The 27,953-nt window shown below is 40.8% G+C and overlaps 1 protein-coding gene across 4 annotated transcripts; it reads left to right on the plus strand.

The window, feature by feature from the left end:
- Window positions 1-973: 973 nt before the first annotated feature.
- INTS2 (integrator complex subunit 2) lies at window positions 974-27,939 on the plus strand. 4 transcript variants are annotated; one of them, XM_075120683.1, is made up of 25 exons: window positions 974-1,031; window positions 1,984-2,290; window positions 3,070-3,208; window positions 5,046-5,148; window positions 5,429-5,542; window positions 6,638-6,768; window positions 6,879-7,052; window positions 7,647-7,873; window positions 8,785-8,910; window positions 9,598-9,669; window positions 9,758-9,872; window positions 10,665-10,733; window positions 12,158-12,292; window positions 12,912-13,088; window positions 13,865-13,973; window positions 15,537-15,641; window positions 16,294-16,458; window positions 17,227-17,428; window positions 18,097-18,222; window positions 19,500-19,686; window positions 21,231-21,482; window positions 22,275-22,382; window positions 22,742-22,847; window positions 23,680-23,856; window positions 26,030-27,939. In XM_075120683.1, exons 1-25 carry the CDS (start codon window positions 989-991, stop codon window positions 26,197-26,199), a joined length of 3,639 nt encoding a protein of 1,212 aa, XP_074976784.1. In that variant the 5' UTR covers window positions 974-988; the 3' UTR covers window positions 26,200-27,939. The 4 variants fall into 4 exon arrangements, with proteins under 4 accessions (XP_074976784.1, XP_074976785.1, XP_048680472.1 ...); XM_075120684.1 differs by having other exon boundaries at window positions 23,793-23,856; window positions 26,030-26,155; XM_048824515.2 differs by having other exon boundaries at window positions 1,020-1,105.
- Window positions 27,940-27,953: the final 14 nt, after the last annotated feature.

Raw genomic sequence — 27,953 nt, forward strand, 5'->3', positions numbered from 1 at the left:
GTATTAAGTCAGGGTTTAGCTGTAAAGGTTTGAAAGAACACCCCTATTTGAAACATCCATGGCCAAACTGTTTGTAACTCTGCAGTTCTGCCACCACCCTGCACTCTCAAAACGTTTTTTCTTTAGCTTTTTTTTTTTTTTTTTTTGGGGGGGGGGAGTTAGTATGGAGGTTAAAAGGGTGTATACAACCGTCAGCACCTAGGCCAAGATGACACAGCTGCTGGTCCCTTTATTGCTTTGGTGCTGAAAGTGTGAAGGGGTTCAATTCGTTTTTAACATTTAGCACGTGCGTGGGCCCTGTCCCCAAGGAAGTGAAATTGTAGGTGCGCGGTAACGGTCACTTTGAGGAATTGGCATCCGCTGGAGTGAGCTGTCTCGCTCACGAAAGCTGATGCGCAAATAAATTTGTCAGTCTCTAAGGTGCCACACGCCCTCCTGTTCTTTTTTGCGAATACAGACTAGCACGGCTGCTACTCTGAACCCTTGGGTGAATTGGTGCCCCGATCCTGCCTGGGCTACCCCCAGGCTGACGGCGAGGGAGCTTCGCCCCCCCTGCGCCTCACGGCCCGCCTGGGCCTGAGACCTGAGTCCTGTTGTAACTGCCCCACGCGGCCGGGGACTTGACGCCACTCCGTCAGACGCTATTTCGCCTGGCTGGGGCGGTGGCCACGGGCTGCGCGCGGGCTTCACGCCCTGTGGGGGAGACACGTCTTCTGACTGACCCCGGAAATCCGCCAGCTGGGCTCGTGCCCTTTCTGTGACCACCCTCACGCCCTCTGCTGACGTAACCACTAACGACTTTCCACGCTCATGCCCGCCGCCGCCTGACGTCACTTCCCGAGCGCCTGCCAGTTGTCCCGCCCATTCGCTGCTTTTCCGCCCCGCCGCTGGTTTCAATATTTTCCCGCCCATAGCTCCTCCTCCTACGTCCTGACGTTCGCTAGGAGCGACTGTCACACGTACAACGTAATTGGAGCGGGTGTCTGTGATGTCATTAACAGGGGACAAGCTTCTGAATCCCCCGCCGGAAGGTAGCGGCGCGTGGGCGGGGCTGAGCCGAGCCGAGCCGGTGGCGGTTTCGGGGCGAGAGGGGAACGAGTCCTAGGTTAGCTGGAGTCGGGGATTTTCTTCTCCGCTCGACGGGGAAGGTCCCGGACGCCTGGGTCCTCGTTGTGGGGTGAGGCTGTTAGAGCTCCCCCCCCGCCCACACGCACCGAGGGCCCGGGCGCCGGGGTCCTGGTCGTGAGGGGGAAGGTTCTTCAGTCACCCCGAGGGCCCGGACGCCGGGGTCCTGTTTCCACTCTGGAAGGAGGGCGGTTCAGAGCTGGGGTCTGGACGCCTGGGGTCTGCTTTCAGTGGAGGGCTAGGAGCGGGGCCCCGTAGTCCCTGCAGGAGGGTTCCCGGCCCTGTTGTTGTCCCGCTTTGCAGCCTTGGGCAAGTCGTGTTACTTCCCACTCCCAGGTCGCTAGCACTGCTGCCCCTTGCCCTGGAGTCTGAGGTGAGGCTGCTGAGCAGCCCACTGTGGGTGCTGTAATAGAAGTGGCAGAGATGAATGCAGTTATAATAAATCCTTGCTTTGGCTCCTCGGGGTTTCTTGGCTGTGTTGGAGGCGTGTCCCATTTTGGAGACCTGGTGCCCCAGGATCTCAGAGCATCTTGGAGAGACTCACAAACTTAACTTCATGTGAGCTCTTAGTGACACTTGAAAATAGCACCTGGGAGCCCTGATTAATAGACTTCCCTCGCCTCCCAGAGCTGCAGATAGAAGGCAGACGTCCTGTCGCAGCCTCCCTCTTCCAACCCCTAGACCCACCCTCAGAGACATGAACAGAACCCAGTAATCCTGATTCCTAGTCGTTTGCTTTAATTGTTAGACCACATTTACCTGCCCAGAGCTATCAAAAGCTGTGATGCACCCTATACAAATGAAGCATTTATTTTATTTTATTTTTTTCTGATAATTGTATCTTTGTTTTGTCTTTAGGACTGGTGGTAAAAATGGCAGAGTGTTCTGGCCTTCAGTTTGTCAGCCCCTATGCATTTGAAGCAATGCAGAAGGTGGATGTTGTGCGCTTGGCAGCGCTAAGTGACCCAGAGCTAAGGCTTTTGTTGCCTTGCCTGGTGCGAATGGCTCTTTGTGCCCCAGCTGATCAGAGCCAAAGCTGGGCTCAGGATAAAAAACTCATCCTTCGACTCCTTTCGGGAGTGGAAGCTGTCAACTCAATTGTTGCCTTGTTGTCTGTGGATTTTCATGCCTTGGAGCAGGATGCGAACAAAGAGCAGCAGCTTAGGTAGCTAAAAGTATATATTTTTAAATAATGATTGTTTAGAATCGTGTATGTGTGAATATTTAATCTGAATGTTGCTATTATCTTCCAGAATATAATAGCTGTAGCTATTCATGTTAGCTTGTCTTGATGCTCAAGTGGCACTGTGCTAAAACGCTATTTCACATCCCATGCGAGTTTCTTATACCTTGGGCTTAATAGATCAGCATGCAGCGAAGGTGGTGGGATTTATTGCTTTTCTCAGTAACTTAATGTTCTCTCCCCACCTCCAAAGCTGGACAAGGGGACACTGATGCCCTCCAAAGGAAGTCCTATCCAATCGCCTTTAACCAGAAGGACTAAGTTTTGGAATTCAGGGCTTCTGAGGGTGTGTGGGAAATAGGGGCATCCTGAAGCTGGATGGCACCCCTTGGAACCATAAAGATGCACTTGTTAGCTTTGGCTGTGGTCTGTGTATTGAGCGGGGATAGAGGCACCTGTGTTTTGACAGTGCGTTTGAGCATTTGTCATGTGCATTATTTCCCTATCGAATGAGATTTGAAAATGTCATAAACTCATAACTCTTCTATTGTCCTGAGAAGACTATCAAGGAAGTTTCATAGAATCAGCAAAACAAGCGTAGATTGTTGTTTTATTTCTTGCTTTAATATTTAAAGTGCTCGAAAGTATGGTGATGAGCATGATATAAGAACCTATATAGAACAGAATAACCAAAAACGCTATTGGTTTCTATGCCTTATTTTTTTTAAACAGCTGTTTTTTGCCTTTTAATTATTTGTTAGACACAAACTTGGAGGAGGCGGTGGAGAAAGCATCTTGGTGTCACAACTTCAGCATGGTCTGACCTTGGAGTTTGAGCACAGTGATTCCCCTCGTCGGCTTCGTCTTGTGCTTAGTGAATTATTGGCAATTATGAATAAGGTGAATGTCTTTTTTTTTTTTTAATTCCTTAGTGATTGTAAATTTGGTATTGGTGCAGATGAAGAATCTGATAGATGGCAGTGTTGAGAACCTGGCAAAAATCAGTCTAATGTTGTGCATGTTGCATTTGGCCTTGCCAGTGCATCTGAATACTGACCTCCAATCCCTTAGCTACCCCAATCCCAGGTCACTATCAAGCAGAAATTGTCAATCATGCTAAATTGTCTAGACTAGCTCTGTTGGTAATTTAAACCCCATGTGAATCCAGCTTTCTAGAACTGAAAGGCCAGGGATAAGATTTTTCTAAAGTACCTAAATCCCATTTTTATAAGTGACTTAGACACTTAAAAGCCTTTGGGCTTTTGCTGTTCAGTGCCTAAGTCACATTTGAAAATGGGAATTAGGCTTGTAAGTGCTGTAGGCACTCTTGAAAATTTTACTCCCAGCCTATTGTGCAAATGTTGCCTGAACACTCCCACCCTCCGTATTGGACTTTATTTTACTTTTCCACCTGGGAATTTATCAGATTTATACAACTATCAGTGGACAGTGCTATTAAGTTTGAAAAAGTACTTTCAATTTTAATATATAGCAGGCATTATTGCTATTTCTATAACTCTACTTCAACTAGTACAGTAATTATTCTCCTATAAATTCTTCCTTCTCCCTATAAAAGTGCACACATTTGTTACAGTGTTACAGCATGATTGATCCAAAATTCCACAGATGGTTGTGCTGTAACTGATGATTAAGGCTAAGATTATGTCACGCAGGTTGCGGCAGTTACGGAATCCGTGACTTCCAGCAACCTCCCTGACATTGGGGGCCCCGCAGCAGCCCAACCTCCGGGAGCAGCCTGGGGACCCTCCAGCCATTGCCCAGCAATGGCGGGTGACGGGAACCTCCGCAACTGACAGGCCATCGCCACTGGTGGTGACCTCTGAGCTGCTCAGACACTGCGAGGAGCCAGGGCCCCCTGCAGCTCCCAGCCACTGTTGCCGATGACAGAGGGACACCAGAGCTGCTCAGTGGCCGTGGGACCCCTCCGAGCACCTGGGCAATGGGAGTCCCTGCAGCTTCCAGCTGCTGCAGGGTGTGGGGAAGGATGCTGGACCCTCCTCCATTCCCATTTTGTCATGTATGTTTTTAGTAAAAGTCAGGGACTGGTCACGGCTTCTGTGATTTTTTTGTTTATTGCCCGTGACCAGTCCCTGCCTTCTACTAAAAATATCCCTGACAAAATCATAGCCTTATTGATGAAGTTATAAGCAGATTAATTACCTTGTAGCCTTTTATGGTACCAGACCACATTGAAATATTTTATACTTGAAGTTGTATGTATACCTACAGTATATGTATTAAGAACACTTAATCGAAAGCATAGTGAGTTAATAGAAAACCAAAACTCTTTTTGGGATAAATATTTTGTATCCTTACACAGAGTTTCAGGCATTTGAAGTTCTTTAATATCCTATGTGTCATTTTGATTTAATGATGAGCTGTTGTTTTTAATCACAGCCATGGTTTTTAGACGAAAGAGCTGCTCCCCAAAAGATGAACCACCTAAGAGGGTTGGTTCCTTTTGTTATGTGAAATTCAGAGGCTGCTTTTGTTTACCATAATTGCAGTTGCATGCTCAAATATTATGAGCAACTCTGTGGTTCTTGAGAAATTAAAGCAGAACTGATTACTGGCAAAATATTCAGTTTATTATTGACCATTCTTAACATACGCAATCTGTTGAGTTCAAATCCATGTGAATTTGATGGAAACCAATGGCTATGCTATTTAGTCACCTTATTAAGCTTGTACCATGATGAACAACTTCTTTCTGTAGGTTTTGGAGTCAAATGGTGAGTTTTTCTTCAAGTCATCTGAACTCTTTGAGAGTCCTGTCTATTTGGAGGAAGCAGCAGATGTTCTCTGTATTTTACAAGCAGGTGCGCTATTCTGTATTTCTGAAGCTTTGAGTAATGCTATTTTAAAATTTGTCAGTGTTTCACTCTAACACTAAACTGGTTCTAATTTCATAGATGGTTTTAGACTTAAAAGTCCACCCTTATTTCTGGAGTCATCTTAACTGATGTAAAACTAATGGCCAGCTCTTCTGAAGGAGAAGTGGCCCATTCGTTAATCGTAAAAGCCCAATGCTAACTGGAGATTGACCCTTAGAACCCTGTGAGTGAGTGCAATGGCTTCTAAAACCCTGTTTCCATTCAGAATTGCCTTCGCTGTTACCCATAGTGGATGTGGCTGAAGCTCTGCTACATGTTAAAAATGGAGCCTGGTTCCTGTGTCTCTTAGTGGCCAACGTTCCTGATAGCTTTAATGAAGGTAGGCTGTAATTTATGGTGTTCACCTTTTTTTTTCTCTGGAAGTTTATAACAACTTGAGCATTAAAAATTCATTCCAAGTAGTATTCATTCTGGTAGCCCGGAGACACTTGTGTGGAGAAATTTAATTTGGATACATCTGTGTCTGTCTTAGGGGCATTCCTGTCCTGCTGCGTTCCCTCACTTAATGCTCACGCTCTCCTGTGATATGGCCACTGCTTTTCTCCAAGGAGGCCTAATTGGGACTCACTGCTCTGCCTGTCACAGTATTCCTAAAATGCAGCATCTTATCTTTAGGTCACCAGTTTGAATCTGACCCAAGTCAATAGTGACCACAAAATAACACCACTGTTGGGTAGTAGACTACATCAGTCCAGTTCCTAGTATATGAGCATCCCCATTACAAAGCCCTCATCACAGTTCATGCTGATTAAAGAGGCTAAGAAATGCATGGTCATTGGTGATGAGCTTCCCTTTTGCCTCTGCGAGTTTTCCTTCCAGGTCAGCCTGAGGCATACTGAGGTGGGAGTAGGGGAGAAACTTACACTGCTGTTGTCCATGCTGTATCACTTGCATTGTTGGAGACTCCAGGACTGCCAGATACAGTAGAACCCCATTTATCTCTGGCTCTCAGCATTTACTGAACAACCAGGACTCCAGGACCAGAAGTGGGCCATCTCTCCTGTGGCTGCTAGATGGTGCCGCAGCATCACTTTTTCCCATTCTCCGGTTTATTCGGAGTTTTGATGATCTGATCTGGCCCCAGTCCCGATTAAACCAGATAAACAGGGTTCTGCTGCACATCACTTGACTTCAGTTTGAGAGGGGAAGATACAGGTATGATTTGCTGAGGTCAGTTGGATCATGCCTAAATTTGTAGTGATACGGTAAGCTCTTTGGGGCAAGGACTGTCTGTCTTTCTGTTCTTTGTTTGTATGGTACCCTGCACACTGGGGTCCTGGCCCATGATTTGGGATGCTAGGTGCTACTATAATACATATAGTAAATAATGATGAGCAAAATAGCTCCTCAGAGTTCTGTCTGAGTGACTGTCCAGTGCAAAATATGGCTTTTCAGAACTCCCCGTAATGTTTAGTTTGTAGAGGTTTGATTAAGAATGGTGAACGTCAAGATGAGGAAAGCCTTGGAGGCCGTCGAAGGACAGAGGCGCTTCGTCACCTGTGTAAAATGAACCCTTCCCAGGCCCTGAGGATCCGAGGCATGGTGGTAAGCCTGCAATCGGTTCATTATGAAATGGCACATAAGTCCTAATTTTCTAATGTTCCATTAAGGATCACTTGTAAAATGGAGACTGGCTTTCTTTGGCTGTGTGCTAGGTGGAAGAGTGCCACCTACCAGGCCTTGGGGTGGCTTTGACACTGGATCACACAAAGAATGAATCTTCGGATGATGGAGTGAGTGACCTGGTATGTTTTGTGAGTGGATTACTACTTGGAACGAATGCGAAAGTTCGGACATGGTTTGGGACTTTTATTCGAAATGGACAACAGGTAAGAATCTGAGAATTCCTGGAGAATTGGTAAAAATAAAGTTCAACGGTTTGGGTTTTGTGTGTGTTTTGTTCCCAGTGATCCTGCTTTTACACCTCATTGCAAGGCCAGATTTATGGGAAACCTTCCTCTGAAAATAACTGCACACCACTCCTCGGGTCTGCCAATTCTAGAATAGGGTCACTGAAGAGCGCCATCTGGTGGTCCCTCTCTGATGTCTCAGTGATTTTACAGTAGTCTCATAGACATGTGGACTGAGGGACCATAGATCTAATAAGGTTTTAGATCGTAGATGATTTTAGAGCATAGTTCCATTATTGTCAGTCTCGCTACAGTTTATTTCATACCCAGCAGTAGAAAGTCATGCATTGGCTTGTTGCAATTATTTAATGCCTGTACCTCACTGAAATAGAGCATCATAATGCAGTTTTGCTGTGGCCGCAGCCCACTCAATTAAATGATTGTTGTTAACGTGGCTGCATGAACTTTCACTAAAATTGTCAACTACTAGGAATGTACCTTGTAGTAAAATGGCCAGATTGATATGTTTTTCCTAGAATTACTGTTGCTTGCTTCTTTCACCTTTTCCCACAGCGAAAAAAGGAGAATGTCAGTTCTGTGCTCTGGCAAATGAGAAGGCAGCTGCTTCTGGAATTAATGGGGATCCTTCCCACTGTTCGCAGCACACACATTGTAGAAGAAGCAGATGCCGACATGGAACCAAATGTATCTGTGTATTCTGGATTGAAAGAAGAGCATGTTGTGAAAGCCAGCGCGTTGTTACGTCTCTATTGTGCTTTGATGGGGATCGCTGGTCTGAAGTAATCAATATTTTCTTGCTATTGGTATTCTTACTAGCTGTTTGTCCATCTGAAAATAAATAAGACCTTTCAACTATTGGGAATCTCGGCCAGTTCCAATCTGGGCTTTTCTTCTCTGCCATAATGTCCTTGGTCCATACCTAGTGGGACTTGCTTTCCTTAGGACTGAGAATACACTCTGCTTGCTCTGTCTCCTCACCTATTTTGGAGTTGAAATTCCCAGCTTGTTGAAAGGTTCCTTATTTTTGTTTCGGACAGAACAAATATCTAGTTTAAAATCCACAGAAACAGCTGTGTAATTCCCTTTCCTGCTACATTCTTGGCAAGAAAGCTTTCTGTCCTCGACTGGTGGGGTGAATGCATTTGTGAGAAGTCTCATTGTCTAAAGTGAGTTTCATATGAGAAATCTCTTGGTTCCTTTTCTGTAATATTTGTTCCTATAGAATCATTTTTAAAATATAGAGATCTGTCTTTGGAGCAGTATGTAAGGCAGAAAACTGCTGAAAATCCTGGTTATATTGGATCATGTCACAATACACTGCTTTTTTTACTTTAAATTAATTTTTATATTGGTTTGTTTCTATTGCTTGACTAATGATAACACAGTATCTTGTTACATTGTGGCTTCTAATTGTATGAGTATACATGATGATAATTGAGAGTACATAAGATATCTATCTGGTTATTCAGGACTTCTAAAGCAGATATTTTTATAATGAAACCTTTAAAACAGTGATTTTTGGAATTCTTAAATCCAAAGAGAACTTCCAAGTAATTTCTATAACCATATATTGACGTAATTCTAAGGTAAATAGTCTATAACTAGTGTAGGCAGGTTGGAAATGCGTTCAGCCGTAAGATAAATTGACTTTTTTTTGTGGGGGAAAACGTCCTTCACTTCTTTTGTTTAGACCAACTGATGAGGAAGCTGAACAGTTACTTCAGCTAATGACGAGTCGTCCTCCTGCGACTCCAGCTGGTGTTCGCTTTGTATCGCTCTCGTTCTGCATGCTCCTGGCTTTCTCCACCCTTGTCAGGTACTTAGAACGATAGAGACAGAGCCTTCTATAGATATTAGTGGAACATGGCCAGGGCAGCGATAACCCAGACAGAAGCATGTGGGCTCTCCACGTGTTCTTCCTCTTTTAATTCTCTATGGACATGGAGCCTCTTCAGAAAGAGGTTATATCACTGGTGGGGTTAATAATTTGATGATGCTCCACCTCTGACTAGTGCAAAGTGCTTTGGGAAGTGGAGTACAAGCATTAGGCTGCTTTGCCTTGTGGTATTGCAGGGTGCTATAGTTAAGCTCCTGGACTAGGCCTTCTGTATTCCTTTTTCATTGACTGCGTTTGGTGAGTATCTTACGCCACCACTCAAAGGGTTGACAAAAATACTTATTTAATGGAAGTGGCCTCCTAATAAAGGTGGAGCAAGAATTCTTTTATTTGGGGGTCCCGTGGTATGCTCTCAAAACAGGAAATTACCTAATAAGGGTGAACTTTTATACAGATTTTGCTGTAGGTGCTATCAGATTTAAAAGTGCTCATGTTGATTAGCCTGTTTGACTCTGATGAACAAGTGAGGAAAAGTCTCTCTCAGTGTAAGGGCACTGTGCTCTGATTGTATGTTCTTGACTATTAACTCCTTGGGTCTGCTGATTATTAGTAAAATTATGTGCGGCTCCAAAAATGAAACCGCTGTTGTGGAACTTCTTTGTTTAGTACCCCAGAACAGGAGCAGCTGATGGTAATGTGGCTGAGCTGGATGATAAAAGAAGAAGCCTACTTTGAAAGGTGAGAGCTTAATTTTCAAAATAACCTAATAAGCCAAGGTTTTGTGTGTCCCCTTTGGAAACTCACTCGTTCATCTCTGTTCCAACAGCATTTCTGGGGTGTCTGCTTCCTTTGGAGAGATGCTCTTACTGGTTGCCATGTATTTCCACAGCAATCAGCTTAGTGCAATCATTGATTTGGTCTGTTCTACTTTGGGAATGAAGGTAACTTCTAAATGCATTCCTCCGAATGAATTTTTTCTCTTATAAATACACCATCAATAAGTGAGTTTTATTCCAGTGTTATCTGACTTTTATACCTAAAGACAACTGAAAATCTGTGTTTCTACTTTGTTCTATACAATTGTATCTTTAAATAAAGAATCTTAGCATAAATAGATTTCCTTAGCATAAAAGCAAAATGTATATCGAGAAGTAGAATTGAAACATGAATGCCTGTTAACATAATAGCCTTCTGTATGCTAAAAGGTGTGTAAGATATCAAACTAAGTATTTTCAAAAGGAATTGCCCTATTGAAATGAACTTTGTGTTCTCAATGTACACAGTGTTCTTCTAACAGACTCCATTTTTTGCAAGTTGTAATGCAAAGTCCTTTGTAAAAAGAACTGTAAATCTTTCATTTAAAAAAACGTAGAAAAGTCACATATGTAAACTTCTTAAGCAGTATCTGAAAATTGGCCTGTTTTACTTATCAGCTGAGTCTTGGATTCAATTTTTTCCCCTGTGGGAGCTTCTGACTTCATTACATTTAAAAACAGCAGTGAGTTCTCAGAGTGGGAAAGAGATACAGAATCTTGCTCGTGACACTGGAATGTAAAATAGACTGAATTGCAAATGTATAATTTTAATGTGTGAAGTATGGCCTTAACAAAGGCAGTGCAGATTCCTATCCAGGCTTAAATAGGTTAAACACTAAAAGCTATTTATAACGTTTTACACGTTTGAACAAGCCAGATCTTCAAGCCTAAGAGCAAACACCTCATTATTTGTTTCAGATTGTTATTAAGCCCAGTTCACTGAGCAGAATGAAGACCATCTTTACGCAGGAGATTTTCACTGAACAGGTAATCTTTGGGGTTTATTTGAGCTCCTCGTAATTAGCCTCTTGCTCCACCTTTTCATGTTCTCTATATGTATGTGTGTATGTATATATGTTCCATTCTGTGCATCCAATGAAGTGGGCTGTAACTCATGAAATCTTATGCTCAAATTTTGTTAGTCTCTAAGGTGCCACAAGTACTCCTGTTCTTTTTGCAGAGTTATTGTAGCAGATCTAATGGAGAAGGAAGATCTTTTAGGACTTTTTTCTGCCGTCCTTACCCATGTTGAATAGTATCTTGTCATTAGTCCCACTGATTTCAGTGTGGCCCTGCTCCCCATGAGTGGGACTGGCAGAACTGGATCTTTCATTTTTTACTTATTTTTGTGGAGATGGTAATTTAAAAAAAGAAAATCAAAAAACCTAAAATCTATGGTCATCCATGTCAGCATAAAAGCACAACAGGTGGAAAAAAGGACTGTAAGCATATCTTTCTTCAAAGAGCAAACCATTTTTAAAGGAGGCCCCTGGTTGAAACATCGTAGGCAGAGCTGATGGCACCATTAATAATGTGGTCCAACTTTTCTCATTTTAAGACCTTGTGTTCAGATGATTATAACTTTGCCAAACTTTGGACTAAAATTTTATATCCTGGCTTTCTGCCTCAGATGGCTTTTTTAAAACTTTAAGCCAAAAGAGTTGAGACATTTGGAGGTGCTAGAGCATTTCATACTTTGGAGCTTGGGGTCAGAGGGAGAAAATGGCTCGAGTATATGCCCACTTGAGCACACTCCCTTCAGTGCCTAGAATGGAACCTAAGATTCCTGAATCTCACTATTCCTCCCCCATAAACACATCTTTGAAACCCACTGGCCAAGTCTCGATCCACTGCTAGTGCTGATCCATAAAGAGGATGACAATCTACTATTGCTATCAATTACTCCATTAGCTCAAGTGGCAGAGGTCTGTGCGGTAGGTTCCAGCCTTGCTGATGAATCATGTGGGTGCCAGTATTACTCCAAGTGATGGAATTTTGTGTTTGTTTTTTTTAATAGTTTGCTCTTTTTAAAAACCTAGGAAATTATACATACACACAGGGCATTTAAAGAACATTAAGGCTGCAAAATCAAGCCTTCAAGTTTTAAGAAATGTCAGAATTAAAATGGTCTGTGAAACTTTAATTTGGGTCCCTTGAGCATATGCATTATGATACTGCCATTAATTGCATGATCATATTGCGTACGCACAAAGTGGCCAAATTAGAGTTTCACGGGTAATTTTAATTCTGGCATTTCCTGACTGTTGAGCTCTTGATTTTGTAATCTTTTAACAGAGTTCTTTGTATGTAATGTTTATATAAACTGGTTTTATGCAAGTACTGTAGAAAATAATTTGATAATGGAAAAGGAATGAAAATATTTTTCTTGAATACTATAATTTTTCCCATAGGTTGTCACAGCCCATGCAGTTCGTGTGCCTGTAACAGGAAATCTGAGTGCCAACATCACTGGGTTTTTGCCCATTCACTGTATCTACCAGCTTCTAAGGAGTCGGTCATTCACCAAACACAAAGTGTCCATAAAGGTATGAGAATTGTTCCATTCACATTCCAGAACACTGCATGATGATCAGGCTTAGGTTCCATTAATAGTTCCTGCGGCTAACCAGAATCTACAGGGATACAGATTTCTACTGTTTTTATGTAATATCGATTAATGAAAATTTACAGTATAAATGAAATCTTTGTTGAGCTGGTGAGTGACCGCTATCCGGTAACTGGGGACTAGTACTGGGTAGAGTACATTGGGTTAGCGTGCAAGGCTTTAAGCTCTGTAAACCAGTGTGCACAACCTAATTAAGTCACACATGGTTTATCCCAGGTTCCATTTGTACACTTGTTAAAATCCTAATCAGGAAGAAGGAAGAGTAAGAATGTTCCTGAGTAGGACCAAGAGGTATTACTAGAGCTGTGCAGCATGAGGAAACTCTCCCAGTGCTTGAGAGATGACATCTGGCTCAGTCCAGAGCTGATGCTTTTCCTTTATTTTCCAAAGTGTTAATTTTGAAAGTGTGTGAATTTAACTGTCTGGTGGATCTAAATTAATTCATTTGATTAAAATAGAGTTGTACTTGCACCTAAAAGTAGGAACAGTGTTTTCAGTGTCGTCTGCTGCTGCTATTAAGTGTAATGTGTTTGTTCCAGGATTGGATTTATAGACAGCTGTGTGAAACCACCACACCACTCCATCCTCAGTTACTTCCTCTTATTGATGTCTACATTAACTCTATTCTTACTCCCGCATCTAAATCCAACCCAGAAGCCACAAATCAGCCAGTCACAGAACAGGAGATCTTGAATGTTTTTCAAGGACTCACTGGGGTAAATATTTTTATTTTTATTTTATTTTTTTTACTTCTCACCTGTCTGTCCTCAGAAGTGTCAATTCAGAAATGTCTTCAATATGCTATACGGAAACTTGCTAGAAAATCTGACCACTGCCTTGTTATGTTTCCCTGCTTTTACTCTGCATGTCCTAAACTGCCCCTTTCTGGCCAAAGATGGTCAGATGAGGTTCCCTTCAGATCCTATCATTGCCACTCTTTGCCCTGCTCCCTGGAAAATGCTGAACTTGCTGCCTTTGCAGCACCACTAACCCTTGCCTTTGCTAAATATGTGGGTTTCAAATGATGACTTCTTTCCAGCCGCAAATTGAAGTGGCAAATGAGGCTGGCTTTCACAGTAACAATTCTTGCATTGTCTTGTATGCTCCCAGGTTAAAGATCATATTTTAATTTGAAGGCCCTACATTACATTTCTGGGAAGCAGTTGTTTACATGTGGAGTGAGAATGGGAGGCTGAAACTTTCATAAGGGGCTTGTTCCAGGCTTCCTAAGGCAAATCAGCACTTGCTTCTAACTGTAGAAATGCCCAAGATATCAAAACACTTTTAATGGTCTGAAGTTTTCTAAATTACTTCTTTAAAAACAAAAATACCCCAAACTCTAAACTTGGGCCAAATTTAGCTTGACAATGTCACTTTGACTTCAGCTTGGCGGCCTTGCTTTCCCCCACAATGTTCTCTGCTGAGTCCAAACTTTTCCTTTTAAGAATAAGAGCTATATAGCAACATGACCTCTGTATGGTTTTCTATGCAGGGAGAAAATGCTCGTGTTAATCAGCGTTACAGTATCACAGCCCAGCTGCTTGTCCTCTATTATGTCCTGTCTTATGAAGAGGCCCTCCTGGCTAACACAAAGACATTAGGTACGTGGGTGTGTGTTGTGCACATCATTGTGATTGAAAGTCAAATGGAAACTGAAGAGATCTTGTATGAACAAATGTCAGAATCTGACAACAAGAAGAACTGACACTTCCTAAAACAAATGACATCAATTTCAGTTGCTGTAGTAATGAGCACAGCAGTAAGAACCTTCTAATGTTCTTATTCACTCTGTGAGAGCTAGCACTGACTCTTGTATCTATCGCAATATTATGTAGCTGATCAGAAGACTCGAGGTCAGGAGTAGGAGCCAGCATATCTTCTGTTATGAACCTGTGGTTCTGTTGTCTGTGTTCTACGTCAGCCATTTCAGATCAAGCCAGGGTGAAACTTGGCAGAAAAGTTACCTCAAATTTTTCTATAATAAACTGCTTTCTAAGTGGTGAAAATACCAAAACGTTTTTGGTAGTGTTGGATGCTCTTTTCACATGGCAATGAATTATATTATTGGCACTTTATTTTCTGGCTTTGTGGGTATTTTTTTTAAAAATGTGGACATGGCTGAGTAACTCTTTCTATGAAATACTTTAAACCGGCACTTAACGAGTGTTCTACGATTCATGAACTCACATTTGATTTGGGTGGAAACCTTCTGGTAACCATGGTGTGCATTTCCAGCCACCGTTTTACCTTGCAGATCTTCCAGCATTCATCAATATGCATGTCAACTGAATGTGTGCTATGCTACTTAGTATTATGTGAGAGTAAAATGTCATATTAAAATTCATCAAGCTTCTTCCCATGCTGATAGCTTGCATACTGCTGTAGAATATGGTGTGTGCCGGCAGAATACATTCTGCATAGTACTGTACCGTCTTACCATGTTGTTCTTTGAATAAAGAACATTCAGACTTGGGGTGTGGTCTCATAAGATAAGATTGGACCTGGTTAAAACTAGTGAGGCAGAAATCCAGTGATGATCCATGAACTGAAGGGAGAGGTGGTAGGTGAAACTCTTTGCAGAGTCGAGGTCCTTTGGTCATTAAGGATCACATGATACTTTTCACAAGACTTGGAGTGTTACCTTAAGTGTCCTAGTCAAAATTAATCTTGAATAATTCTAGTCTGGTTTTTGAAATTCTCATTGCAACCTCAGTTGACAAAACTTATAGTTTACTAGCAGTAATTGTTGTGTAATATTCCTGGCACAAAATGGCTGTCTCAAAAGTGATTGTGTTTAATTGGTGGGTCGAATGAACTCTATATGTACAAATTGTACAGCACTTTGGGGTCATTCAGGATGTGGGGCTGGGGGAGAAGTGCTATGAAAATGCAAGGAACTGGTGAGTTTATTACTACCTTTTTTTTTAAAAAAAGAGAGCTTGGTGTAGGGCCCTGATTTCATGTTCAAGAGCAGGAAAATATAGTTGGATCAAATGTCCGTTCTGACTTCATCAGAGGGTGATTCTGTTGTCCTTATGATCTGCAGTATGAGCAAGTAGATTGGCAGCCCGAGCTCTCAATTCGCTTGTACCTTCTAGTCTAACGCATAAGATTTTAATAGTGGTAGGAATTCTTAATTAGTATGTAAATGTCTTTCCTTATAGCTGCCATGCAAAAAAAGCCCAAGTCTTACTCTTCAGCACTGATGGATCAGATTCCAATCAAGTACCTTATCCGGCAGGCACAAGGACTGCAGCAGGAACTGGGAGGTATATCTGAGCGTCTTAAAATACGAGAACGGAAACTGAGCATGATCTGTTTTCTGATGTCCTGTATTTGTTGAGCGGAACTATAAGAAAGTAGCTTTCTCCTGGTTTGTGGTGTTGTCTTTTTATTGATATTTTTATAACTTGCAGTTCTCCTACCTTTTGGGTCCTCAAATTTATGTGGTCTTTCTGCTTTTACCTGTCTTAAAATCTGTCAACAGCTTAGAGTGAGCTTAGATCCATCTTTAGAGAAAGCTACCATATAACAATAACTGTAATGTACACCTATCTGAAACTTGTGGAACAAACTTCCATTTCTTATGGTGGATCCTGACATATGTCAAACGTTCTGTAAAAGTGACTGAGAGTTTTCAGTTTACTGTCTCCCTTAGTCTACCTGAAGCAGAGTGACATTTTGGAAAGGTAGAAGATATCATCATGATTTCCTTTGTATTGTAGATATTTGAGCTCTAATCTGAGGCTGTAAATACACAAGCTTATTTAATACTGATGAGGTGAACTACATGCACTTTAGTACATTCCCAGAACTCATTTAATGAAACTTTGCTATTGAGGTGATAGGGACACAATTTATTCAGCCAAAAATATATTGGGATTTAGACCGGAGAGACTGAGCTCTTTTTAACTCTTGAAGGCTTGCATTCTGCATTGCTGCGCCTCCTTGCTACTAACTACCCACACTTGTGTATTGTGGATGATTGGATCTGTGAGGAGCAAATTACGGGTACAGATGCCTTGCTGCGACGTATGCTTCTTACCAACACCGCCAAAAACCATTCTTCCAAACAACTCCAAGAAGGTAAATAATAACTTCAACTGTGAACTAGGCAGTTCCTGTTTTCTTTCCTAATAGTTGAGTTGTCTGGCCTACATAAACATTGAAAATAACATGCATGTGATAAGCAATGTAGCTTTTCCTCCTTCCCTCCCTTCATTTTGTGTTTGTAGGTGCATAATTGAGGATTATAATAGCTAGGTAGGAAAAACACCCACTAGATCAGATTCTCAAATGTACCACTACAAATACTGTTACTAGACTGGAAAATATTTGTTTTGCTTCTCTGCAGTGTAACTTACGATGGACATAGTGAAGATGGCTTCCCCAATATAGTTTTATGCTGTACAGTTCAGATCTATTATGTGCAGCATAAAAGTTATTTGGAATCGCTACCTATGATATAAAAATTATTTGAAATCACAGCCTAGATCATATCAGTTGGTCTTCATAGAGTTTGCTGAACTCTAGAAACACTAGCTCCTTATGTTGCAGTGAAACTTTCACTCTTTTTTGCCTCTCCTCAAAGAAAAGCCATGGCATTTCTTTAGGATGGGTTCTAATTCTATTCATTACACAAACTGCATTTGTGATTTGCACCAGCCAACTGGTTGGAAGCTATTTGCTCTTTCTGACCACTCCATCAGGTTGCACTTTGGTGGTGTTGGGAACTGTACAGCAGCAAGCTTGTTAGCACTGAGGTTTATAAATGGTTCATTTTAAACAAGGATTCGTAAAATGGCAGAAGGCTAGTTTGATGATCAGATTTCCCACTGCTTTTTTTTCCTGTAGCATTTTCCATGCTCCCAGGAAATCACACCCAGGTGATGCAGATTCTAGAACACTTAACACTACTATCTTCTGGTGAGCTGATCCCCTATGCAGAGGTATTGACATCAAATATGAACCAGCTGCTGAATACTGGAGTCCCACGGAGAATTCTTCAGACAGTCAATAAGCTTTGGATGGTCCTTAACACTGTGATGCCTAGAAGGTAGATTCAGCTTACTGTTCAGTTTAACATAGGTAAAGTGGTAGAATGTCATCTCCTATTTCCTCAACTTTGACACGCTACTGCTCTGAATGGTGGTAGGCTATGGACTTGATCCCAGAAATTAGGTTGGCACCTCATGAGGTCAGGTCCTTTGTATAATGACATTGCTGGAGCTAAACTTGTACCTGTTCTCCAAAGAAAAAGTACCTCTTACCATTATAAAAGACTTCATAGATAAGTAAAAAGGAACAAAAGTCACATTAAAAAAAAAAAAAAGAAGGAACGTACAGCTGTCTTCACATACACTTTAAGAATGGGATTATGGCATGCATCCATTTATGGTGGCTGGCTGAACATAAAATTTAGGACCCAGGTGCTTACAAATGTATTTGACAGCTTGCTTTTTAGAACAGGTAGATTCTCTGTATTGCACTGAAAATACCTTGGGTGGATGACTTTCCAGAAAAATGCATATTGTAAGAAAATGTCTTGTTTAATCCTTGAAGTAATATTTAATAATCAGTGTAGTAAACTGAGGATTTTAACTGTGGGCTGGGAACGTGTAATTAGCTGGCACTCATTTATTTCAGCTGTTGTCTGTTAATCTGTGTGATCCTGTTTTATTTAAGCAGTAGCTTTTAGATTTAAAAAAAAAAATGTCCTTGTAGGTTGTGGGTGATGACTGTTAACGCGTTGCAGCCTTCTGTAAAGATAGTCCGACAGCAAAAGTACACTCAGAATGATCTGATGATTGACCCTCTCATTGTACTAAGATGTGATCAGAGAGTTCACAGGTAAGTGAACTCCAGCTAACTTTTCATAATACTCAGGTGTTCTGAGACCACCACCTATCATGCTGACCAATAGACTCATTGTTTCCTTGTACTCTCCTATCTGTCAGCATCTGCCTGTTGTCTCTTACCTTATACTTAGAGACTGTAAGCACTTTGGGGCAGGGACTTTGATCTCTTTGTACAGCATCTAACACAACAGGGTCCTGGTGCATGACTGGGTCACTGGGCACTATGGTAATACAAATAATTATTATTCTTTGAGTTTACTTAAAGTATTACCATGTAATGATATTTCATGGATGACTTCTGTAAAATGTTCTAATATTCAAAATCCTCTCAAGCTTGAATTTGTTCTTTACCTTTCTTTTTTCTTTGTCACCCCCATCCTCCCATTTCACTTATTTATAACTATTATTTACTTACCTTTGTTTCGTCTTCATGTTCTCTAGTTTCTATGGGTTCCCCCCCCCCCCTTCAGCTTTAGTTCTTCCCCTAGTAATTGATCCATTATTCCCCTGGAGTAAGTAGTTTCCAGTTGACTCCAGGCTCTTTTCAATATCCCTCTGCAGGCATTGAAGCTTGTGTTGACATCATTTTTTAATCTCCTCCATTGAGTGAGATATTAAAATCCCGTCCTCTGTCTACCTGGCTATCCATGTGCGATTTAAAGATCCCACATTTCTAAAAATGGAAGGGAGAATAGTGGCCTATGTTAATTTACAGTCAAATTTGGATTTAACGCCCAAGCACTTGGAGAAGAATTGAGAGCTGGATGTCAGCTACGTTTGCCTATACAGATAAGGCATTACCACCATCAAACTTTGGGCTGCAACATACATGAATGGTGTTTTTCAGCTCCCTTTCATTCCTAGGCTGCAATAGGTCAGTTTCTTTTGCAATTTACGCATATTGTAGTTTGTGTGCGTGGAAGGCAGAGTCGAATGGAGGCCCTTTAGAGGTGAATTTTGGCTGACAACATGCTGCTTTTTATCATGTGGAAGAGCTGTAGTATTACCAGTCTGCAACCAAGGGTACATCTTCACTGTGCAAAGGGAAAAAAAGAAGTGTTCTTACCTCGGGTTAGCTAACTTGGGTTACAGTAGCCATGAAGACATGGCAACTTGATGTTTAACTTGGGTAGCAGCTTGAGTTAAAGCCTATATGGGTCTTGTCAATCAGAGGAGTTTTCACACTTTCCTTACTCAGCTTTATCCAGCATGTGTGCACGCTCTACCTGTTCTAGCCAGTAACTGCCTTTTTTGTCTGTCATCTGTTAGGTGTCCGCCTCTGATGGATATTACTCTGCACATGCTGAATGGATATCTCCTAGCTTCAAAAGCCTACCTTAGTTCCCATCTAAAGGAAACGGCTGAGCAGGACATTAGGCCATCCCAAAATATGATGGGCCCAGAGGCCCCAGAAGTTACCAGAGAGGAACTGAAAAATGCATTGCTTGCTGCCCAGGTAATAGTGATGAAATGGATGGTAATGAAGATACAAAGCTAATGATGATAGCTCCAAAATACGTAAGCACTATAGACAAATATAAACAGTAGGGAAAGCAGAGAGACTGTTTATACTGACCTCTCCTATCATAAGTAGAAAACTGACACTCTGTTCAACTTCCAGATTGTATCTAATAGCCTGAACTCTTTTCTCTCCTCTATTTTTCTAGCCCAGAGCATCATGCTGATGGCTGACCATTACAACACCATCTTTCTCTGTCAGTAGAATAGAAAAGAGTTCTGCTTTTGTTCCCCTTTTTGTTTTCTCCCTCCCATTGTCCAGAGGAGTATTTTTATACCCTCACAACATTGGAATTATAGAGCATGAGCAAATGTGACAGCCCCCTGAAGGTCTTTTCAATGATGTTAGCTGCTTCCGTTAAGTAACTTTACGAAGTGCAAGGCTAGGGAATGGTTGATTTGGTTACCTTAATGTCTCAGAGCTCTTGTTGCGAGTACTTTTTATTTTACACACAAGCTTCTCTTTCTTTCTCTCTCAACAAAGTGTAATTAACCACTTGTAACTTGCCTCCAGCTGGAAGAGTGATCGAGCAGTTAGTTTCGCAGCCACTATAGTTTGGATCAGCCAGGAAGAGGTTTTCATACTTGGGTGGTTAGCTTATTGTCCTCTGGATGCAGTGTACTGCATGGCCATTTGTGTAGCCTTCTCTGATCTAGAACCAGCTTAGGGCAGGATTGGTTTCCCTCTTTATAGAGTGATGCTGTAAGTATAGATCTCTTGGATTAATATTTTACACTAGCTAGGATAGTTTAGATCAGGATATTTGTATACTTTGCATACAGGGCACATGTATTTGCATGTATAGTCTGTGTACAACTTTTAATATTAAAACTCCTTAGTCTTTATGTGTGGATTATAGAACAATATTTGATTTCTAGAGAATTATTCTTAGTCCATTGAAGCTTTAGTGATTTTTTTTTAAAGTTTTTGGCTCTTGTTGCTTAAGTTTTTAGTCTCAATTTAAAATAACGTTTTTAATAACTCATTACCCTTTATTCCAGCATTAAACAAGCAAATCCACAGCTTCTGTACGGGATCAACTGTAGCTATTTTTCAAGCCTTAGTTTCTTACGTTGCCAGTAACTGACACAGTCACACAGCATATAGTTATGTAAAGTTACATTGAGTACGTCCTATACTGACATTAGGATTTTAGGTAACAGTAAAATAGTCCCTGGTAGCTGCATAGTGTCTGCCAGTTTCAGTGAACAAAAACTGAACATTATAGCAATGAGAGAGAGAACTGGAATACATAATTTATCTAAAACACATGCATTTGGTGGATAATAGACTTGGTGTGGTTATGTTGTTTGACTATATCTGATGAATGGGCAGAGCATGTAACAAGCAAATGTTTCATTCCTGAATCCGCTTTTTCCACGGACGCAGTGTGTTTGTATATAAGTTTCTCCATGAGTACACGTATATATTCGTGCTTCGTTTTGTTTTACTAACTTTTGTGCTGCTTGACTCCTTTCCAGGACAGTGCTGCTGTGCAGATCCTTTTAGAGATTTGCTTACCTACAGAAGAGGAGAAAGCTCAGGGCAGCAACTCTCACAGCCTGCTAAAGAATATTCATAGTACTGCTGCCACTGGACCCCAGAGTAAGGGCCTAGAAGAGGAAGAAGATAGCCTTTTGTGTAATCTTCGAGAAGTGCAATGTCTCATCTGCTGCCTACTGCATCAAATGTACATTGCAGATCCCAACATCGTTAAACTAGTTCACTTCCAGGTCAGTTTTTTGTGGGCTACATCTTCTTTTCACATTTTTGTAATGGCTCTTCAGGAAGTGATAGTTGGCTAGGGCAACGCAGAATGAATCTAAAACCTGTGCACTCATGTAATGTTGGAAAGAGGACAAGGGCGGAGCTTTTCTTAGTATAGTAGTTGTTTTACACCCAGCTTCCAGTGCTTATTCAGGTATCTGGCCGCATGCATGCAGGCACTCAAAAAGCAGTGGTCAAGAGGGAAACAGCTAGGTACAACTTTTTCTCCCCACCACTCATGTGTTCATATGTATCCCTGTACCACTACAGATAGTATTGGAGTGGGCATTTTGGGGTGGGGAATGGGGCTAATCCATATTATGTGCTCAGCCTGTAACCAACCCACTTGTTCCACAATTTGTGCCAATTACTTTTTCCTTAGCAAGAACTATTTGCACTCAGGGCCACGTTCTGTATATTGGCTCACATTAATGCTGCTTTTTAAGCCTGTTAATGTGTCTGTGCTAAAAGCATGAATTTGGCTGTGAGTGTGGGAACAGAAGGAGAAGGATTGCCTCTGCAGAAGTTGCTGGTAGTACTTGTAAAAATCTGGAAAGCCAAGCAAATTAATTGTCTTGATGCAAACACGACTTGGATGACACTTTATCTTGGTCTGTGTTAAGGCGCTGAGTAAATGTTATGAGTAAAATGTTTAAAACAATGTAAACAAAGGGCTTAAAAAAAAACTTAATGCAGTTAAGCTTCTAGTATGACTTTATGAAATTGAATAAAGTTTTTTTTTCTTCTTGTTCAAATAGGGTTATCCATGTGAACTTTTGTCACTGACAGTGGCAGGTATTCCTTCCATGCATATCTGTCTGGATTTCATACCAGAGCTCATTGCTCAACCTGAACTTGAAAAACAGGTACTGTATGGCCATATAGCTTGAGAGGCATTGGAAGTATTTAACCTTGGAGAAACCTTTCTCTGGGCTGCAAAGTACTGCAAGGGAATGCTGAAAAACATTTCCCGTTGATGTTAAATTCACGAACATGGTTTTCCTTAATATTAGCTTGGTAAAACATTTTTACAAACATTGTAACTGCATTTGTCTGTGCCTCAGTTTCCCCATTTGTAAAATGGGGACAAATTACCGCGCAGAAGGTAGAGGCCAAATTAATTGTTTTATAAAGATCTTTGGATTGGAAGTGTGATAGAAGTGCAAAGCAAATCTATATTAAAAAACTTTTTTTTACCTGTTTCTCTCCCTCTTTACCCCCACAGATATTTGCCATCCAGCTGCTTTCATATCTGTGTATCCAGTATGCATTACCTAAATCGCTCAGTGTGGCTCGCTTAGCTATCAATGTCATGGGAACACTGTTAACAGGTAAACAGCCAGATAACATCAAAACACTAGAATACTTTTGCGGAGAAGTGGTTGTAATTTTACTCTAAGGCAGGGGTTCTCAAACTTCATTGCACCCCGACCCGCTTCTGACAACAAAAATTACTACAGGACCCCATGCAGGGGGCTTGTAACCTGAACCCTGCCACCCAGGGCTGAAGCCCTCACACTTGGGCTTTGGCTCCAGCAAGTCTTAGGCAGCCCTGGCAACCCCATTAAAATGGGATCGCAACCCACTTTGGGGTCCCGACTCAGTTTGAGAACTGCTGCTCTAAGAGGAAATATACATTCCGCTACACTCTTTCGATATCCCAATCTGTCTTTTAATGAAAAAAACAAGGTTAAAAAAGTTCTGTATATTCATACAAATTTTTCATCTCTATATTAGTATAAGTTTTAGACAGTTGTGCTGGGCACAGTGAAGAAACTTGCAAACCAACAGTTAAACTGTTCTCTCATCCCTTATGAGTTCCTAATGAGTTGTTAGAATTAAGTAACGTTTAAGAGACTAGCATGTAGGAAATTTGGATTCCATCCTAATTAGAAAGCAGGAAAGAAACTTATTGTCTAATTTTATCTTATTCATCTTGCTGATGTCACAGAAGAATCCTAGTAATTGGTATTTTATGCCTTTTAAATGCACGAGGAAGTAGCATGGAATAATGTTGCATGTTTGCTAAGGTTTTATTGGCTTTATAAGAAATGCACATAACATGTTTAATCATAACATGAAATGGCATTTTAGGACATGGGTTACAATCATAAATGTAATGACAGCTCTTGATTCTTTTAAACATTTCCCCTTCCTTACCAGTTTTAACCCAGACAAAGCGCTATGCTTTCTTCATGCCGACTCTGCCTTGTTTGGTCTCCTTCTGCCAAGCCTTTCCTCCGCTGTATGATGATATTATGTCTCTGCTGATACAGATAGGACAAGTTTGTGCATCTGATGTTGCTACACAGACAAGAGACTTTGATCCAATTATTACACGTAAGTAATGACTCTGCACATTCCAAAACTAATGGTATAATTCAAGACATATAATTCAATGGTATAATTCAACAACTGTATCTCTTAACATCTTGAAAGGTTACAGTGGGTTTTTGAGGTCACTGTGAAAGTGACCCTCCTCTCCCCCCCTCCCCCTGGTTTTTATAAATGCAGATGGGGCCATAAGAGGATGTGATATATGGTATTTGCAATAGCAGACTTGGAATGAAAGGGATAAGCAGAGGCTTTTGGCTTCTAATATATTTTATGGACCTCTTGCACTGATTATTTCCTTAAGAATGAATGAAATTGGACGTTCTGCTTCTAGGGTACAAATGAGCTGTAACAGGGTAGAGTATCTCACTTTGAAACATGGCTAAGAAATAAAGTCCACAGTGTTATCCCTGTTCTACGCAGTAAAATTCCGGAGTTGTGTAAGGTTTGTTATGCAACTCCCTTTAATTTAATGAGGTGCAGTTAAACCCTTATGCAGTGATTTGAAAATGTGCCTCATAAAGTTTATTCTTATTCAGTTTTCCAGTGGGCTGTTTAGAAACAGGAAGGAGATGATTATTATCCCAGAAAGAAGGGACCTTTCAGCTAATAAGTGTATCTTGCAGAAGAAAACAGGAAACTGACATCGAGAGAGCCCTTCTTGCAAACTGGGCCCCTTCCTTCTTGCCCTTAAATTATTAGATTTTATAAACTTTGTTTCACTTGATAGAATTTTGTGTCTCAAGCTGTTTTCTCTAGTAGGTATGGGCATTCTTATATTAATGCACCCCTGAAGAAAACTCGATTTCACCTGAAAGACCAATTACCTCCTTGTTTCCTTTTACCATTGCATCTGTAATTTACTTTTTGTTGTTAAGTCTCGCTCTATCCAGGTGCATTTTGTTGTATTTATAGAAGTTCATTGGGCTTAGAATAAGAATCTTCATATTCCTGGCTGGAATTTGTTCCCCTTTGCTCTTGATGTTCACTGACAGAATCCATGACTGATGCAGATTTATTACTTAAATTGTCATGAATTTCAGGGTCTGGAAAGTCCTGGCCTCTTTTTTTCTCCTACATGCACCCGAGCGACGGCAAAAGTTCACTCCATGCATTTTGTGGTTGTTAATGATTGGCCTTGAAGCTTTTAAAGATTGCTTTGTTTTCTTAATATAGTTGTAGCTCTAATATACTCTCTGTCTTTTTCCATCGCAACAGTGTTTCCTGGGGCAGGGTGTTAGAGTGGAAATGAGTTGAAATCAAGCTGACCCACTCACTAGGTACACATATATAGTAGGTTTCAGAGTAGCAGCCCTATTAGTCTGTATTCGCAAAAAGAAAAGGAGTACTTGTGGCACCTCAGAGACTAACAAGTACTCCTTTTCTTTTTACATACATAGTAGTTTTAGTATATATCTCTAGCAAATATGAATATCTTTCTGGAAATTAAGTGAGAATATCATGCTGTGCAGGAGAGGAGTTGTTGGTTAGGGTTGTAACTGAGTGTCCTATTGGATACGTGGAATAACATTTACAATAGCCTGGGGAAGGGGAATGATGGACACTGTAGAAGGGATATTCTGGTTCTGTGTAGTGACTAGCTTGTAACTCATAGTGAAAAGGTGTGTAAAGTTCAAGTATAAGTGCCTGTACTTCACATTCTAAAATGGCAAAAAAAAAAAAGATATGCCTGTAATGGAATGTCATTGGTGGGTGATGTCTGCTGCATCTATAAGGGGAGAAGAAGTGTCTAATGGCTGGCACAGGAGAGCTAGGTTCTATTCCCAGTTGTACTGCTGACTTATGTCGTCTTGGGCAAGTCACTCAAGATTTGCGCTTCCTCCCCTTTCTAAAGCAAACGGAATACCCATTTCACAGGGTGCTGTGAGGCTGTGTGTCCCTTACCCTAGGAATTATTAAAACCATTGTCTTTCTGTCAGAAAAGAACCAACCAAAAATAAAAACAGGTGGACCTAAGTGAAACCAAACAGAAATGTTCCCTCAGTATCTTCAGAAAGGTTGATGGGATTAAACCAGTGCATACCTGGGCTCTAATCTGCTACTACCCCAGGGACAATGTTTCCAGTTTACCATCTGAAAACGTGCACACTTGTCTGTGTACATAGGAGAAGAAGCAGTTTTTGTTGAACTATGTTTTTTTCTATCTAATTTTGCATAGGTCTCCAGCAACTAAAGGAGAAACCAAATGAACAATCAGGACTTTGTAAAGATTCATTTTATAAGAATGGACTAAAGAATATAGGAAGCATGGACCCTGACGTTCAGTTATGCCAGTGTATTGAAAGGACCATCATTGAAATAATTAACATGAGTGTTAGTGGAGTTTAGGAAAAACAGAAATGAAGTTGTACTACAGCAAGTACGATGTACAGTTTCTAATTTTGGTAATAACTGCCAAAGTGGAATTAGGAATTGGATTGGAACCAGTAGTATCGTTCATTTGTTGGATTCTACACAAAGTGGACAGGATCAGTCCACAAAAGAGGAGAATTCTTAAGGAGATCTGCATTACTTTCCTTTGAAAGCCTTTCTGCCTCGAGTGATGTTCCTAAATGAAGACCCTTCTGGTGGAGTTAGGTTGTGAATTCCTGCAATGTTTTCACATAACACCCTTTTAAAAAGCAGTCTGTGAAGTAAGCCTAATGTTTGTCTTAGCATGTTGAGCCTTCCCATCTTGCAGAGACATGTTGGGTAAGAGAAGAACATGCAGGGAAAATTGGGATTGAAAAGCATTAATCCAAACACACAATTGCAACAGTGTCTTGCAAAGCAAGATGCAATACACTCCTTTAAAGAACAGCATGGAGAAGACTGGAAAAACCACTGTAAATTGCTTCTGCAGTTTCACAAAGTCTTAGACAAAGACTAAAAATCATTCTACTCACTTTTCATACCACTGCACAAGGTTTGAGTTGATGAGATCAGCAACTTAAAATATTAAGGCATTCATTTGCAAATGAGTCGACTTTTAAAAAATTGGACAAACAAGTTTGGGATGACTTTAAAAAAGTCTTGAAATTGGTTAAAAAGTTTCAACAAATGTTAATACTGCAAAAGCACATTCTTTTTAACGAACTTTATTTTTATAATGCTGCTCAATTATCTTTAGTATGTTTTTTTAAATATTGCTTAGTGTAACAAACATGAGAGGAGCCTAAAGCACTAACTGCAAAAGACCTTTTGATTTATCATCTGGAAAGGATTTAAGAATCAGTGTTCTTGAGGCCAAAGTGATTAATGCTAAATTGTTTTGTGATGAATGGCAGATTTTAGCCATAGCAAAGTGGTTCTAAGAAAAGTAGTATGTCATGAGCGGTGTGCAGTTTGGTGAATTAAAAGGATCAATCCTTCAGTACTTCACGAACCCAGAACTTCTGAAAGTAGTGAGTAGTTACTGCATGCAAGAAAACTGCAGGATGAGGCCTTTGTTCTCTCCTGCATTGTGCCTGGTACACCCTTCAGCAATCTTCTGCAGCCAGGCACAAGCTCTTTTGGTGTAGCAGGATGACAGTCTCTACTAAAGCCATAAATATACGAAAGTAAATGGCTTTGTTGTGTGAGGTGAGTGTAGTACTTCTAGCAGGCATTTTGCTATTAAAGTTGCCATTCTAAGAGGATCTTCTACTGTATTAAAATGACAGCATCCATGGTCTTTCAAAAAGAAAAAAAGTAAAATATTGTTTTGATTAAATCTGTTTTTAATCCCATGAAGAAATGACTCGATTCTCTTAAAAACTGTGGCCTTCACTTTTGTGTAGCTTGTCCTTCAAAGGTATCAGACAGCATGCAGAAAAGCTAATACTGAAATTGCAAAACTAAATGTACAATACGCATTCCAGTATTACCTCCGTATTGATTGGTCAAAGCCTGCAATAACCATGTATTAATACACTTTTAGTAGAAAGACGGTATGCTTTTTGCCATATGTATTGATGTAAAGTATGTAAATAAGTTAAATTTTATTTGTTTTTCTCAAGATTGTAATATTTTATATTCTGTAGTGACATTTTAACGGAAACCTAATGTACATATATTTTTTGGATGGATTCATAAACTGTTTCAAACGGACTTGCATGGATTGA

Source organism: Caretta caretta, chromosome 17, assembly GCF_965140235.1.
Source record: "Caretta caretta isolate rCarCar2 chromosome 17, rCarCar1.hap1, whole genome shotgun sequence".
In the NCBI taxonomy this organism is placed as follows: Eukaryota; Metazoa; Chordata; order Testudines; family Cheloniidae; genus Caretta; species Caretta caretta.

What these genes read in the sequence shown, in the direction of transcription:
- INTS2 (XM_075120683.1), top strand. Translation starts at nt 989, where the DNA reads ATGTCATTAACAGGGGACAAGCTTCTGAATCCCCCGCCGGAAG. An exon ending in AACAAAGAGCAGCAGCTTAG is followed by an intron (nt 2,291 to 3,069) that starts GTAGCTAAAAGT and finishes ATTATTTGTTAG; the next exon opens with ACACAAACTTGGAGGAGGCG. An exon ending in TCTCTGTATTTTACAAGCAG is followed by an intron (nt 5,149 to 5,428) that starts GTGCGCTATTCT and finishes GTTTCCATTCAG; the next exon opens with AATTGCCTTCGCTGTTACCC.